General features: G+C 36.0%; 1 protein-coding gene across 1 annotated transcript in view; it reads left to right on the plus strand.

Annotated features, from left to right (window-relative positions):
- Positions 1-15074, plus strand: part of LOC120109035 — a 49296-nt gene extending 34222 nt beyond the window's left edge. Inside the window, exons 8-10 of the mRNA XM_039122768.1 lie at positions 4247-4399; positions 5475-5695; positions 12835-15074. Of these exons, the coding sequence (XP_038978696.1) occupies positions 4247-4399; positions 5475-5695; positions 12835-12882 (422 nt within the window). The 3' untranslated portion in view covers positions 12883-15074. The remainder of the gene's footprint in view (positions 1-4246; positions 4400-5474; positions 5696-12834) is intronic.
- Positions 15075-15253: the final 179 nt, after the last annotated feature.

Raw genomic sequence — 15253 nt, forward strand, 5'->3', positions numbered from 1 at the left:
TGCATATTTTAACCCCAAATTATTGATGAACAACTTTTAAGAAATGTAGAACACCAAATTACTACCAGCAAGGTTCTCAATCTCGGTACTTAACTATGAACCGGTGGAGGCCGATATGATCCATTATTGGTACTATATCATATTATCATATCAACCTGTACCAGTACACAAGAATCCAATTTTTTATTATTTTTTTATTTTTCAACGTTTTTAGGCTTCCTTTATTTAGTTTTGAGTGAAAATTAGGGTTTTCTGAGTTCATTTTTGATGTTTAAAAGTGGTATACTTTAATTTTTTATATTACATGCCTGAAGGATGGTGTGACTATATAATATATGTTAAATTAACTAAGTACAACATTGAAATTGTAAAATACTTATATTATAAAACTAGAAATGGAACATATATGCATATGTTAAATTCCAAGTCGAGTGTTGACGTCCCTCATACATGTCTGGGTCACGTTCGTAGGTGGGCCCTGGGATTTGACTCTAACCTTGGTATTATACCCGCCCAGGATCCTAGTAGGCTATCAGTACCGGATAGCCATACTAATACTAGTGCATCATCGAGTATCATGGCAAAAAATCATAAAAGAATTAAGCATTTTATGCCCGACGGAGGCTGGGGAGGATGATACCTCTCGAACAATAATAAATAAAATTTAATTTAAATATAATCTTAAAAAGTAAATCTTAATTATGTCTAAATGTAGTCTCTGATATGAGGTACCACATATATTTTTTTCAGCCCATATTAGGCACTAGTAGCATAATTAATCTAGGAATTACTTTAAAGTTATGCTTTTATACGACAAGCAATGAATATAGTAAAAATTAATCAAATTGTTGTCAAAAAAGATAGTAGATAGCATGCTAGACTCCGAACATGATACTAATTTGTGGAATCTGACATCTTTGTTTTTTATTAATTGTTTGTCCAAAAATATATTTTAATAAAAATAATATTATATCAAACAATCAAAAAGTTATGACGTTGCATAGATTTGACTAAGATTACAACATAGCATGAAATCATGCCAAAATACAAAATTTGATATGATTTTCCTATTTTTGTAATTGTTGCCCATTTATGGGATTTGAAAAAGGAAAATGGAAGAATGAATCTAGGGAAATATCTTGGTGACCTGAGGATCTAGCCTCCTTGCTCACCCTTCCACTCTCTACCTCTCTTTCTCCTCTTGTATGTTGCTCATGGTTGAAACAAAGGGAGAAAACATGTGATCTTTTCTCCCTCAATTATTGTGGGGGAGGGGTTAATTGGGCCCAAATCAATCACTTACAAGGCTGAACCGCCCGAAACTGCTTAGTTTTGCATGGTTCAACTCAATAAGGACTGGCACTGGTTTGGGCCCCATTTCGTACCAAGACCACAAGCCATCCTGGTTCGTGGTCAGTATGGTACGATATCGACTGAATTAGGTGGTTTAGTCCAGTATTGTATTCCATGACTACTACTTTGAGACCCATAGCTAGTGATGCTTCTGTTATAACGTAAAGAAAGTGATTGGTTTACACACAGTGACATCTTTAAGCTGGTGCTTAGAAATCCTATGTTAGGTTGACAGCCTATCATAGATGGCATGTCAAACTATGAAATGGATCAATTGCATATATCCTTTGTCGCATGGACTTCATTATGTAAGTCAAAGCATGGGTACATATGTAAGTTTCTGGTTATTCTAATCTATAAGGCTATGTTTTGGATGATTAGACTTCAACTCGAGAATTTGGATCAGTTGATTCTATGAAACTAGGATATCATGGTATCTAGAATCTGTAACATTTGTGCTGCTTGATTGGCCCTTAGAAATCACATTGTTATTCTCAATTTCCGATTGATGTGTTTGGCTGTACATAAATTGAATGTGAAATTAAATATTATGGAACTAAAGCAAATCAGTTCATAACAAACTTGCTTCAAAAGTTTACCCAACTCACAGATCCAAATGTCATCAGATTCACGAACCAAATACTGGATGAAATTGCATTATGTGCCAATGTCCTACAAGAAAAATGAAAGAGTTATGCCTTCCACAATTTTGAAAGTTGCTGGTATAAACATACAAGGTGAAACCTCCTTCCAGTTCTATATGTCTTACATGTTGTGAGTTGCAGAAAAAATGGATTAAGAAAAAGGATATATCAACATAGTTTCTGGTGGCTTTTCATGGATAGACAAGTGGGAGGAAGAAAGAGAAGCTAGAAAGGAAGAGGAGAAACCCAATAGAGACCCTGACCCATTTGGGGCCTGCATTGCTTGGAGCGATGCCACAGACAATTTCCATTATAGTTGAATGTGGGTGTAGGAAAGAAAAGTGAAACATAATTACCAATCAGTATTACTTTTGGTTTTGGTAATAACCATAGAATTGAAGCCATGATTTAAAGAAAAAATCTCTTTAGTTTTTTTCAAAAGCAAATTCTGACATGACTTAAACATGCATCTACATCAAGGAGCATAATGTCCAAACTTTTTTCTAACATGACTATAGTAATAAAGCTTATGGATAAATTGGTTACATTTTAAAGGGCCTACGATCTTGGATTGTGCAAGGAGGGAGAGGAAGAGGGCTAATGTCATGGGTTAGAGGGAAGGATATAGTGGCAAGAGAGAGTCAGGTCATGTCGGGCAGTGGGATAGTATAGAGGAGATAAAAGGGTGGGAGGATTTGGGTCTGTTACTGTGAGGGGAAGAAATGGCACTTTAGATTGTCTTTGGGAGATAGATGGGTTGGGTAGTGGGTTAGGTTTTGATGTAGATGGCTGCTATAGAGAAGACTGAGGGAACTATATATATATGCACAGAGAGATAGAACGATGCAATATAACTACCTGATTTAGTATGGAGGGTGATAGTGCTTCATGGATGGGATATGGTGGTGAAGTAGGAGGTGTTTATATGGTTGGAGAAGAGAGGAAACAAATTGTAGTTCTTTTGTTTGTGCTGCATCCTCGTTTAGCTGAACTCTAAATTATAAATCTAAAAAAAAATTCTACTTCATTTATAATTTTGCAAATAACCTTTTTGGGTTAATATTTGATTTTGAAATTCAAAATGTTAGCTTACAGGTGTCATCTGGATTTAAATTAAATAAAATTATGAAACTTCTTGATTTTTTGGGACACCCATACGTCGCATAAGAATATCTTCCTAGTTACCCATACCTAGGTGTCACACAAGTAATCCTTTTTAGGTGTTGAGTGCAGGTACTTTGGGATAACCAAGGAGTCTAGTACAAGGTATGCCGTATCGTACCGAACCAGATGGTCAAGAGCGTACCATGCTGTGCCGGTTCGGTATCGGTACGCAGTACGAGGGGCGTACTGACATTCGGTATGCTGAACCAGCCCCCATACTAGGCATACCAACATAGTAATAGGGTGGCATCAATATGGGGCCCGGTACCGAGATGGCGTACTTTGGTCCAATAGCATGGTAATAGTATATATCGCATGTGATGTTTAAGAGAAATAAGATGACATTGAAAATGCTGGTGACTATGTTGGCTAAATGGTCTTGTATTAACAATATGGAATAAATATCTATCGCTTTGTGTTGTCCACACATGAATAGAAGAATGCTTACTATGTGAATAATAATATGTGTGAGGTGTGACAATATATCTGCACTGAGCCTCCGACAATAAAGCGTATCTCTAGCAACAATATTTTCACCCACATAAGCGGACATGAAAAATTTGTGTGGTCTCTCTTTACTCATCTTTTGCATTTTATCTGAACAAAATCTTTATCCTTTTTCTTATTACCATCTTCCTTTAATAAATGCACAATATCCTCTAGTAAATAATTATTAATGGGAAAGACAGCTCAATCAACATTTGAAGAATCTTTCTACTCTACTGACTTGTAGGCCTACAAATAACAATTTAAGATATCACTATACATGGATCCAAATGCATCATTTGAGGGGGATTTATCAACTGAGTAACAATGCTCAACGGAATTCATCTTTGGCTTGGTGATAATCAAATAGTTGAGCTTAAGAACTAGTTTTGTACATCCCAGATCATTGAGCAAATCCTCTTGCTAACTATCTAACCTTTTTTTGGATCCCCAAGTGTATACACTTTCACTCGACTCTGCAGATATGCGAGCATCTTTAAATCCTTCTCTATCTTCGTTAGTTTCTATGATATACTGGAATTCTGAGTCTTGCATGTGTTGAATTAACAGGACATGATTGTTCTTTTGTATTCTTTCAGGCAGGGGACATCACAAGATACCAAATGCAGGAATGGGAGTACCTTGTAATGCTCTGAACAGATATCAGAAGTCTAAGATACCAAATGCAGGATTGGAAGTACCTTGTAATGCTCTGAACAAATATCAGAAGTCTAAGGAGCATCTTAGGAGGAGTAAGTCCCTGACTTATTGCTGAAGTACTTATCTTCAAACATGCTTATGGAACAAATCAAAGCCCATCAAACATATTAAATGTTTAGTCCTAAACAATTGCATGGCACATTGGCTATTCTTGAATTTTAATCGTTGCATTGTAATTTACTATTTTGATTAGACTAGGGAATTGGCCAGTACTTAGGTTTTTCCTGCTTGAAAATATTTGATCTCTTAGATAGTTTAATAATGTTATATTCTTTCTAAACTGTCTATTGGCAAATTCTTAATCGCACGTCAAGTGTGCATGTTTTTGTAAATAGGAACATAAGTTGATTGGTCCAGGTTAGGTGGTCACCATTATGCTACAAATTTAATGCAGACAGCAAACATCCTGTCCCATTTGGTCGAGGAATTTTGCCTAACCCTTACACTGGACCCTTTAAGGGCCAGCCTACCTGTCTCATTGATGGTAAGCGAAGATATTTGCTGGATTGAACTTGATTTAGTTTGGTTATCCTAAGCCAAATTGTAATTCACCTTAACAGATGCATTCTACTTTATGGTGAATGAGATCTGAGCCATAACGGTGAAATGGCTGACAGACTTAGAAGGCATCCAACTCTACTTATTGACATCATTAGTATAATTCCTGAAAATAGGATGGTTAATGCATCTTCAAATAGAGATGAATTATGTATACTTTACATGGAATTCTAATCCTTTGCTGCTTCTAGTGAATACAAGACTTGTGTGTCTGGTCAATATGATCTTCCTTGCATAATTATTTTGCATTACATTGAGGCCTTTCTTAGACCATGTTGTCCCATGAGTAGAACTTGAGAAACCCTTGATTTCCTCTCTGGTAAACAATCAAAATGTCTTGGCATCTGAAGACATATTTTGTTATCTTCAATTCTTCATAGTGTAATGTTGCTTGACACTACTTCTCTTCCTTTAAAAGTATTGTAGTTTTTTAATACATATTTCATCCTCTTATTCCTCAAAATTATCATGCTATCACCCCCACCAAAAAAAAAAAAAGATTATCATGCTGTAGAGGATCTGACACACATATTGATTTAACAATATCAGATGCTCCAGTTCCACTTGCTACCAAAATTTACCACTTGCAAGGCAACAGTCATCTCCGATTAGAACTTGGCCATCTATATCGCGAGGCATGTGCAGAAAAGAATGGCAATGATTCCCTAACACCAGAATTAGTGCAGGACAAGGGTATGATGTCTACCCAAGTCTCATCTTCTAATAAATTATTGCATGAGGTAAACAGGGATGATGTTCCTCAAATGAAGGTTTGAAACACCTCACCTTATTTATATATTTACCAAGGCTAGTTAATAATTTGTTCTTTCACTTTAGTGCTCCCAATGTTAAAAAAAAAAAGGCTGCCTTGGCCACTAATTGTGCCTGTCTTGATGCTTTCAAATCATGTTTGACTATGGAAAGGTGGGATCTACTTATGAATTAGTATCAAATGTAACCAAATTGTTGCTTTCAATTGACTTGTTAAATTTTATTTGACACCTTATGTTTCATTTTCTGGATTTTTTTTCCCTTTTTAGATTCTCCTTATATTGGTTTTTTTGGGTCTGCTTTGACATCTGGGCACCACTTAGGCACCTGGCTAGGGGCTAGGTGGTCCATGGCAGCTTAGCTGATTCCTATAGTCCTCTGAAACTGGGTTCTCCAATTTTACATTTTCAAGTCTAACTTCGAAATATGCACTTTGTTCAAAATGACATATGTACTAACGGATGAGCTCTCTATTTTGTGTGCATATATGCAAATGTGTATATCAGCGTACATAAGAAAACTTCTGTAAAGATACCTCATGGCTCATAGATCCTAGAATACCTGACAGTGAGACTTGATAATAAATAATGAGAAAGGATTGTTTCACGATTGGTATAAAGTATAAACTCTTCGACAGTGGGGGGACCATAAATTCTGGAATCTTTGATGACTCCTTAGCAATGGATATTTTGTTAAAAGAGAAGGGCAAACAATTAAAAATAACCATGTTATTTGGCCTTTTTAAAAGCGTGCATGCCTCCTCATCATACTCCATTTTAGCCTTATTTCTAGCAGCAAAATGCTTATTGGAATAACAATTGTAAGTAAATAATTAAATATTAATAGTATTCTAAGTGAAATTAGTTTTTTGTGGGTGTCTTAGTGGTCTGTCCAGTCCCGGGGGTGTTTTGTTACTTAGTTTCCCAATTCTTGTCAAGTCTTATTCGGGACATATTTTGGGTCATTTTGATCTCTTGGTCTTATTTGTAATAGTAGTTTATGTTGTGGGGGTCTTTGGGAAAGAAGCATGAGGTGTTGGGTGAGGTTAGGGTGAGAAATTTGACTTCTGAGGCAAGAAGCTTCTCCAAGAAGCCCCTAGCTTTAGATGAGGACTTGAGTGGCCTTTCTGGGAGATTGTTTTATGTTGTTTTTCTCCAGAAATGCTACTCTTCCAGCAAGGGTTTCGAGTATTGGAAGTGAGGGTTTTGAGAAGTCGAACCTAGTACCTTCCAATCTCTCTATTGCTGCATCACATGCGAGAGGTCTTGCATTCTGCCAATGTTTTTCTTTTCTAAGCTGTGAAGCTCCAGATTCAGGTACTTTCTTGGATCTCAAGAAATACCTGATTTTTGTGCTCTAAAGTTGATCTTAGTTTTTGTTCTTAGTGGGAGGTGTTTTGTTTGTTGTTCTGGAATGAATCTACTTCTGTATTGTGCTGGTTACTTCTGAGAAATCCTTGTTTATCTGTTATTTAGTGGACCAAATTCTCTATTAGAGGACAGTCTGTTATTATGCTATCATTTTTTCCTCAACTTCTTAGTCACATCCTCTCATTTTCTCTGGCATGCCTTTCCATGTAGCATTGCTCTTGCCGACATTTCTTTATGACATGATTCAAGCTTGAGAATAAACAAAACGAATGTACCTTGTTGTTTATTTCTTTTTTGCCTAATAAACCTATCTTCCCTTTTCTTCTTATCAAGGTAAAAACATGGTCAGCAATAAGTTCTTTAAAATTATTCTGCAACTACTGTCTAGCTGTGTTACACCTTCCTTTTTGTTTTTTGACCCAACATTTAATGCTCATTTTTATTAACATAGTTCAAATAATCAGGTGGCAGGGCCACCTAGTAATTTATTAAAAAACTACAAAAATAATTGACGGCCTGTTTGGCATCATCATTGTTTCTGTGTTTTTGTTTATTAACATTTGTGAAATGGCATAGGAGATTGATATTGAAACAACATTTGCACAAACTTCTGCTTTTCCTGCTTTTATTTTACTCTTTTTGAAAGTAATGGATTTGCTACCAAGCTCTGAAGTTTTAAAACAATTTTAAAAATATAAGGTTTCACTTTCATCATTTCATCTTGTTCAGTCTATTGATAATTATATAAACCCTAATTGCAGGTTCATGCATCTTAGTAATTTCCAATAAATGATGTGATGGCTTGAACTTCTATCTATTATCTCCATTTTTAGCGATTAAGAGAGGGAAGTTAATGAAGTCGAGACACAGTTAGAACTTAGAACTTAGAACACTAACAAACAAGAATAGGGAAGAAAAAAAGATGAAGCAACAATTGAGAAGATCTATGCACTCATAGGTTTCCTTATATTATAATAGATAGGTGTGTTTTGTCCAGGAGAAGATGAAATGCAGCTAATGTATATACTATATACAGTAACTGAGTTAGAAGGAAAGAGAATTTTATGTATATATGTATGTTTGTTGGATGTATGGTGAGGTATATATATATATGTATATATATTATATATTATATATATGCGTGTGCATAATATGTATATGTGGGTATATTTTTGTGAATATATGTATATATATAATTGTTCAGGACATGATGGTTGTAAATCAGTCAAGACTCAAGAGTAAACATGACTTTCCAAGTTCGGATTCTTTACAAAGTCCAAATGAAGTTGATCCAAAAGTTCAAAAAGGTGGGTTAGTTTCTATGGAATTTTTTTGGACGTTAGTGGATTGGGTCTGGGCAGCATATCCAAAATTTTCAGTAGGCCCAACAAAGTGATCCAGCTGGAACAATATAAAATTAGGCCCGATGGTCGACCCATTGATGTCATCTAACATTTGGATTTCAAGCAATTGTGAGCGTGTGGAAAACTATCGGATGACAAGGCAGTTTAGGGTGAAATAATGCCTTTTACTCAAGTATGTTCATCTTTTTTTGTGGTTTCTACCCAAGATTCTCATAACTATACTATGAAAGGGGGCGGATGACAAGGCAGTTTTAGGGTGAAATAATGCCTTTTACTCAAGTATGTTCATCTTTTTTTGTGGTTTCTACGCAAGATTCTCATAACTCTACTATGAAAGGGGACAAAGATCCTAACTTCTAAGAGACTTCCTATTTAGAATATTTAATAATCGAGGTGAACAACAATCACCAAAATCTATCCTTCTCTTTTTTTTGGCATTTAACTGGCAGTTCAAATATTAATGACATGGCAGCAAGCTAGGTTTTTTCACTGGTTTTCTCTAGATTTTTCAGCTTTTCTTTTTGTGTTGGGGCGCGGGGGGGGGGGGGGGGCGGTGGAGGAAAGATTTCTTTCTCGTATCTATTAGATTAGTTGGAGTTAAGGGAAAATGAGAAAAGATGCATATTTTTTTAGAAATTTTGCAGGACATTTTGTGTGAGTTAAATATCAAGCTTAAGTATATTAATATCCATAACTGTCTACTAAGCATTAAGTTTTGTCCACTTTAGGCATTGGAGTATGATTTTTACTAATTTTGCAATCAAATCTACTCAATTTTTCTTTGTGTGTTCATTTGCTATGTCGAACATATCTCTCACATCATTAGACTTAAGTAGTTTTGTTGAGACTTGAGAGTCATAATTGAAAATTTGTTTTGAGGGATCTTTATGTCCGAAAGAAAAGAAACAAATAAAATTGCAAAATCCTTTTCAGAGCCTCTTTATTCTAAGGTTTAAAAGGAGAGGGAGCGAACTAAGTCGGATACAATTAGACAATAGCAAAAGGAGATAAAAAAGAAAAAAAGAATTGGAAGATATTTTTACTTCCTTGCAAGTTTCCTTGGATCTTAATAGATATCTATGTTCTGTGGAAAAAGAGATGAAACCCTTTCTAAACTAGGTGAGCAAGGAAGGAAAAGGTAGGATGAATTGCTTAATGTGGGCTGTTTTAAGTCAACTAATCAAGACGGAAAATGAATTTTGAGTTTTGTTTCTTGACAAATAAAGCTGATCCAAAAGCCATTCGTATATCTTCTAATTATTTTGGTATTTCTCAAGTGGAAGTAACATTTGTAGGGATGTCAATGGGTCAGGTTTGAGTAAATCATGTCCAAAATTTAAATAGTCTGAAATATTTGGATTCACAAGGTAATAGCCAGGCACAATATCTTAAGTCTTGATTTAGAGCCCTATTTCGATAACTTATTGGTATGGTATAGTACTGAGCTACTGATGCAGGCCGGGAATTTGAGGACTAGGGATCCGACTGCTGAGGTCGTGTTGTGTGCATAGTGCATTGGCCTAACTCGAGTTGCAGAAGTGATTGATGAAGGATGTCCGCGAGTAAGATTACCTAGGATGCTCGATACCATTAAAATAAACTAACCTGAACAAAGCCTCTCCTACCCTGAGAGGGAACTAGGATTCTCTAGAATTGCAAAAAGAATAAAATAATAATTTTTGATTTTACAATAATTATTGATAAAAGAAAATAACTAAAAAAATAATTCTACTAGAAGGCTTTGAATCTAAACTAGAATTAGAAAGCGAGAAATATAATAGAGTTTGAAGTTAATTTAACTTAGGATAACTAGTTAGATTCTGATCAACCAAATCCCTTAATCCAACTAGAGTCATGCCGATCTTTACCTGGCTTCCTACATTACCACCGATGTTATACCAGCTTCGAGTAGAGCCTTTCAGAGTCACACTATAATAAGAGCCTTTGAGTTGCATGAAGGTTGCTATGAAGTGGCACCATGGCAAGGCAGAGTCACACCATCAAGATCTTTCACAAAGATAACTCAAAAGCTTTGATTCAATTCATTATGATACAAAAGGGAGGCGTATATGGGTATTTATGACAGAGGTCTTCCAAGATCTTTAGGCTTTCCAAATTCCTGTAAGACACATCTATCTATAGAAAATAAAGAGATAATAGCAAAAAATAGTTTTCCTAGTACGATAGGACTTCTAACTCCTCTGACAATTATTTTTAGAAGAAATAAATAAGAAAATCTAGTTAAAAATATAAGAAAAAAAAGCTCTTGCTTTTAAGGTCGCAAATGGTATCTTCGTAAATAACTGCCACTTTGTCAGCAAGGACAGATCTTCAATAAATTGGCCATAACTTCTTCATCTAAACTCCAATTATTATGATTCAAGTTGTGCTAGAAAGTCTATTTGAATATGAACAAATTAGAAGTGTTTCATCTTGAAATTCTTTCTACATTATTTTCTATGCTTTTATGCTCCTGCTACCTAGGATGCATTCCAACACTGCAAAAGTTTGAGCTCTTTGGGCACCTATAAGTCAAGTGCCACCACTTGTTTATGATGGCCATCAATTTAAACTCCTCAGGAGTTGCCCATTTTGCTTTGATGTTGCTGTTTGGGCCGTGGCACAAATCTTGAGGCAGGGTATTTTTGTCTGCATTAGGTATGCCCCCATGTTGTTGTCAAGGCCCTATGCTAGCAACTTATCGATGGTATTATGTGCCCATACCAACGCATGATACCCTACTAGAGTAAGCACAACACCTATCATATGTAGGTAGAGGGTGTATTGAGCCCCTGCAATGTACTAATACCTTACCGAGTTAGTATGATATGTCTTGGTGCAGGTTGATACTTAAAATCTTGGTCAAACATTTCAAAAGAGTTGAGCATATATGGAATGAATGTTTGGATTCCTAAGGCAACAACTGAGCATGTCGGGACATATGGGATGACACGGCAATTTATTTGAAGTTGTTACTTATTATTTGAAATTTTCTGATTTTACTAACTTTTGGCCAAGCGTTTGATTCTCAATGCCAGTATTGAAGGGAAAAGAAAGTCATAAAGGGTTCCACTTTAGGATATCCCAAAATCAATGGAGTCTCTAAAATTAATCCTTTCCTTTTATTTTGGCATTTAATAGGGCAGCGATTATATGGATGACATGGGAGTGAGATAGGTTGTCTCGCTAACTTTTTAGTTTTTAACGATTATTGGAGAGCAAAAAGTTTCTCTCTCTTGTCTATTTAATAGGTATAGACATTACAAAAAAAAAGATATGAATCTTTTTTGAATTTTTGCATGCAGTTTGTGTGAACTGAAAAATCAAAAGCTAACTATTGTTAAGTATGCAAGATAATAGCAATAATATGATATAATAGAGAATAAGAACAAACAAAAGTAAAGCCTGGTTTGGGATCTAAGCACATATATTCACTATGCTAAGAGCTTTATCAGCCCCCTCTTGTGAAGTTGATGCAGCAGTGCAGCTCTCAAGCTATAACTTCACCTATATATTGCCTTGTGCTCTCCCCTGCCGTTGCCGATAGGACCCCTTGGCATCGAATAGCTAAACTATCACCTCGATTAAACTAGAGCTCAATGCCTACCATCCCCTACCAGCAAGTATTTAAATCCTGGTGGGATGGCTGAATGTCACACTGTCCTAAGCGTCGGGATGTTACAAGGACTGTGACCAGACAGGGCAGGACATCCACCATCTTCAGTGTCAAGACATGGCACATCGTTTCATGAAAAAGCCGTGATGGCCTTGTCCCACAGGAATTGAAGCTTTGCATGCCAGAGATCCCAACGGCTTAGAATGGATTTAATTGCAAACATTTAAATTAAATATAAAGGAGAACAAGTTCACATGCACACCCGACTACATCCTGGCCTTGTGCGATGCGAGATTGGGTGGATATGCACATGGCCATTGGGCCAAAAGCCCATAAACAGAGTCTAAAGTGGAAGATAAGAGTAACATAATCCTTGCTCCTTTCAACTGTGGCAGAATGTGGAATGGCTGGTTCTAATATTTGAAGGTTTTCGTAGATTCCAAGATCTAATTCATTGGTATAAGACAAAAACATCACAAAAACCCCAATAAATGAATATGGAAACAACTGAAAATCAGATGAATTCTAACAGTTATATCATTATTTTTCTTAGATATCTATACCTTACAAGGAAAATCATGAGGCTTTACGTTACACGTCAAGGCTTCCACTTTCTATAGTCCGTAGACTATCAAAGAAGTGAGTCTCATTCTTCTAAGCTAGTTCTGTTTAATTCCCCTGACTGTTTATTGGATGGATTCCTTTAGATGCACATAAGACTTTCCATTCAAACATGTCTAATGATGAGCATTTATTTCACGCGTGTTTTGACTGATAGAACCTTGCAGGCTTGCATAACTTCTGATTATCTAGTTAAAGTCCAGACCGAGCAGTGATTAGATTTCTGCTTTCTCCCATGGGAAACAGACAGACATACTCCTTGGCTGCTGTCTGGAACCATGGTCAGATTCTAACACAAAGTTCAGAACTATTCTTGGGAACCTCAGGAGGATTACCATCGGCAGATAGCTTTCCAAATCATTTCAGAGAGGACAGCTATTCAAGACCTGAAGTAGTTATGGCTTCAGTGGGGATGATGAAAACCAGATATCATTCTGCACCATATGCATATCCTGCAATCTCAGGTAGAAGAAAATTTTTTTTCTCCTTTTTGTATAGATTCCTCAATCTTTCATGATGATAACAGTAAATCTCTTACTATGAGTAAAATTTTGTGAAATCAGGAGTTACATACACAATTACATCTATTACATAGGTATTCAAGTTCCTCTTACCAACACCACAGTTCATTTCCTTTGTGGAAATTCATTTGTGTGGCAAGGTGTCAGCTTTTCTCCGTACGAAGTTGTCTAATTTGTTAAGCATGATGATAGAGTTAGGATCTTTGGTTAAGTATGAATTTCATTATTAATGCATGTCTGTGGAGAGCCTTCGTGCACCATGTATGTATGATGAAAATAGCATACAAGAACAAACTCATACCATCTATATGTGATTGATTAATGGTGAGAGAGTTTATTTTAGAAAAAAAGAAATAAAGAGAAGAGTGAAAAAATAGTAGGGCAAGAAAAAGAACATTTAAGACGAGGAAGTGCAAGAAGAAGAAAAGATGGAATTAAGTGGTAACCAATAAGACCATTTAGAAACCTAATTCTATGTTCTTTAATATATGCTCTGCAGTTGCATGAGCTTAAGTTGTGTGATCAAGAAGATTAATCTTTTACCCAACAAGTAGGCTTTTTGTTTCATGGTAAGTTCCTTTTTTATCCAGAGATGCCGTGGCCTGGATTTAAGAGCCGATGATGCTAGGCTGATAGCTGGCCTTGTAACATTCTTCAACATTCCATAATCATGCATCATTCTTTAAAGTTGGACCGGATAGATGAGATAAAGCTTGTTGATAATAATTATATTATAGGATTTTTTGTAAAGCATAGAAAAGAACTGCTTGTCTAAATAAAGCACCACCACTGATTCCTAAAAAACGCATATTCTTGTTTTTTTTACTCATTATATCTAAACAAAATGCCCATCAACTTTTTGAATGATTTCCTATCTTTTTCCATCTCAAGCTGTGTCCTTTTTCAATAAAAGATCACTCTGTCCTGGTCCCCTTATGTAATCAAAATGTCATCCTTCATTAGGATTGTCAAAGCATGATGATTTTTTTCAAAGGTCTGCTTTAGTAAGTTTCGGTCTTCTAATAGTTGAGTACCATTATCTATCCAAAGAAAATGTTCAAGAACCTTAATGGAAATCAGATTTTGGATCATGTTCCATGTTGTTCTATGCTGGCCACACTTATCGTATTGGGGCTGGTTTTGGTACCGGCCTTGCATGTGTGCAGAGGTAATTGTGTTTTACAGCCTATAGAATGATACAAAATGGTACTGCCCTGTACTGAACCCTAAACCTAAAGCCCAATCCCCAAAACCAGACCTCAAATCCTAAAATGTATACCCTGAACCAGTCTGAGCCAGCAAGGGTTTGTTTGTTGGCTGGGGAGTACTTAGAAGATCCCCATCTGACATTACTGTAGCTGTGACATTACTCTACTATAGTGTTAAGCTACACCATAATTGTATGATAGGGTAACGTAGTTAAATTGGATCGCACTATATATATATATAGCTTTAGATTATTGTTTAATGCATGGACCAACTCTTAACAATATCATGAAATAATTTAAAGTAACCTAATCTGAAAAAATACAAAAAATGCTTGTGCTCATGTCATTGGTATCATGCCCACAGCATGCAGCATGTGCCATGTCAATCCCTGGTCAACATTGGCATGCACAGGTGGAGCCAGCAGGGGCAAAGGGAAGGCAAGTCCCCCCATCCCCTGAAAATATGGAAAAAATTAAATTGGTATTATTAACATTCTTTTTGGGGCCACACTCTTCAAGAGGCAATAATATTTTTTGTTAAATGAATAACTAATGGTTAAGATAGAAGAGGTCTATTTGCCTTCTACCATAACTTTGAAGCATTTAAGATGCCAGTAGGCCCTCTTATGTGTACAGGTAATTAGCCATAGTTGTATCATTTTTAGACATAAGTTAAATATCGATATTTAAAGGATGTATTCCCTACCAAAAGTTCTTAACATGTATGGTTTTGTCTGTAACTTATCCTTCTGGATTGTTATAATGATGTTGTTCCAGGAAGGTTTATGGTTGGTGTAAATGGCGAACTGTCACATGAAGTATGTATGGATTGTTTACACACATATGGAAAATGGACA

This window comes from Phoenix dactylifera, unplaced genomic scaffold (assembly GCF_009389715.1).
Source record: "Phoenix dactylifera cultivar Barhee BC4 unplaced genomic scaffold, palm_55x_up_171113_PBpolish2nd_filt_p 001742F, whole genome shotgun sequence".
NCBI classification, from domain to species: Eukaryota; Viridiplantae; Streptophyta; class Magnoliopsida; order Arecales; family Arecaceae; genus Phoenix; species Phoenix dactylifera.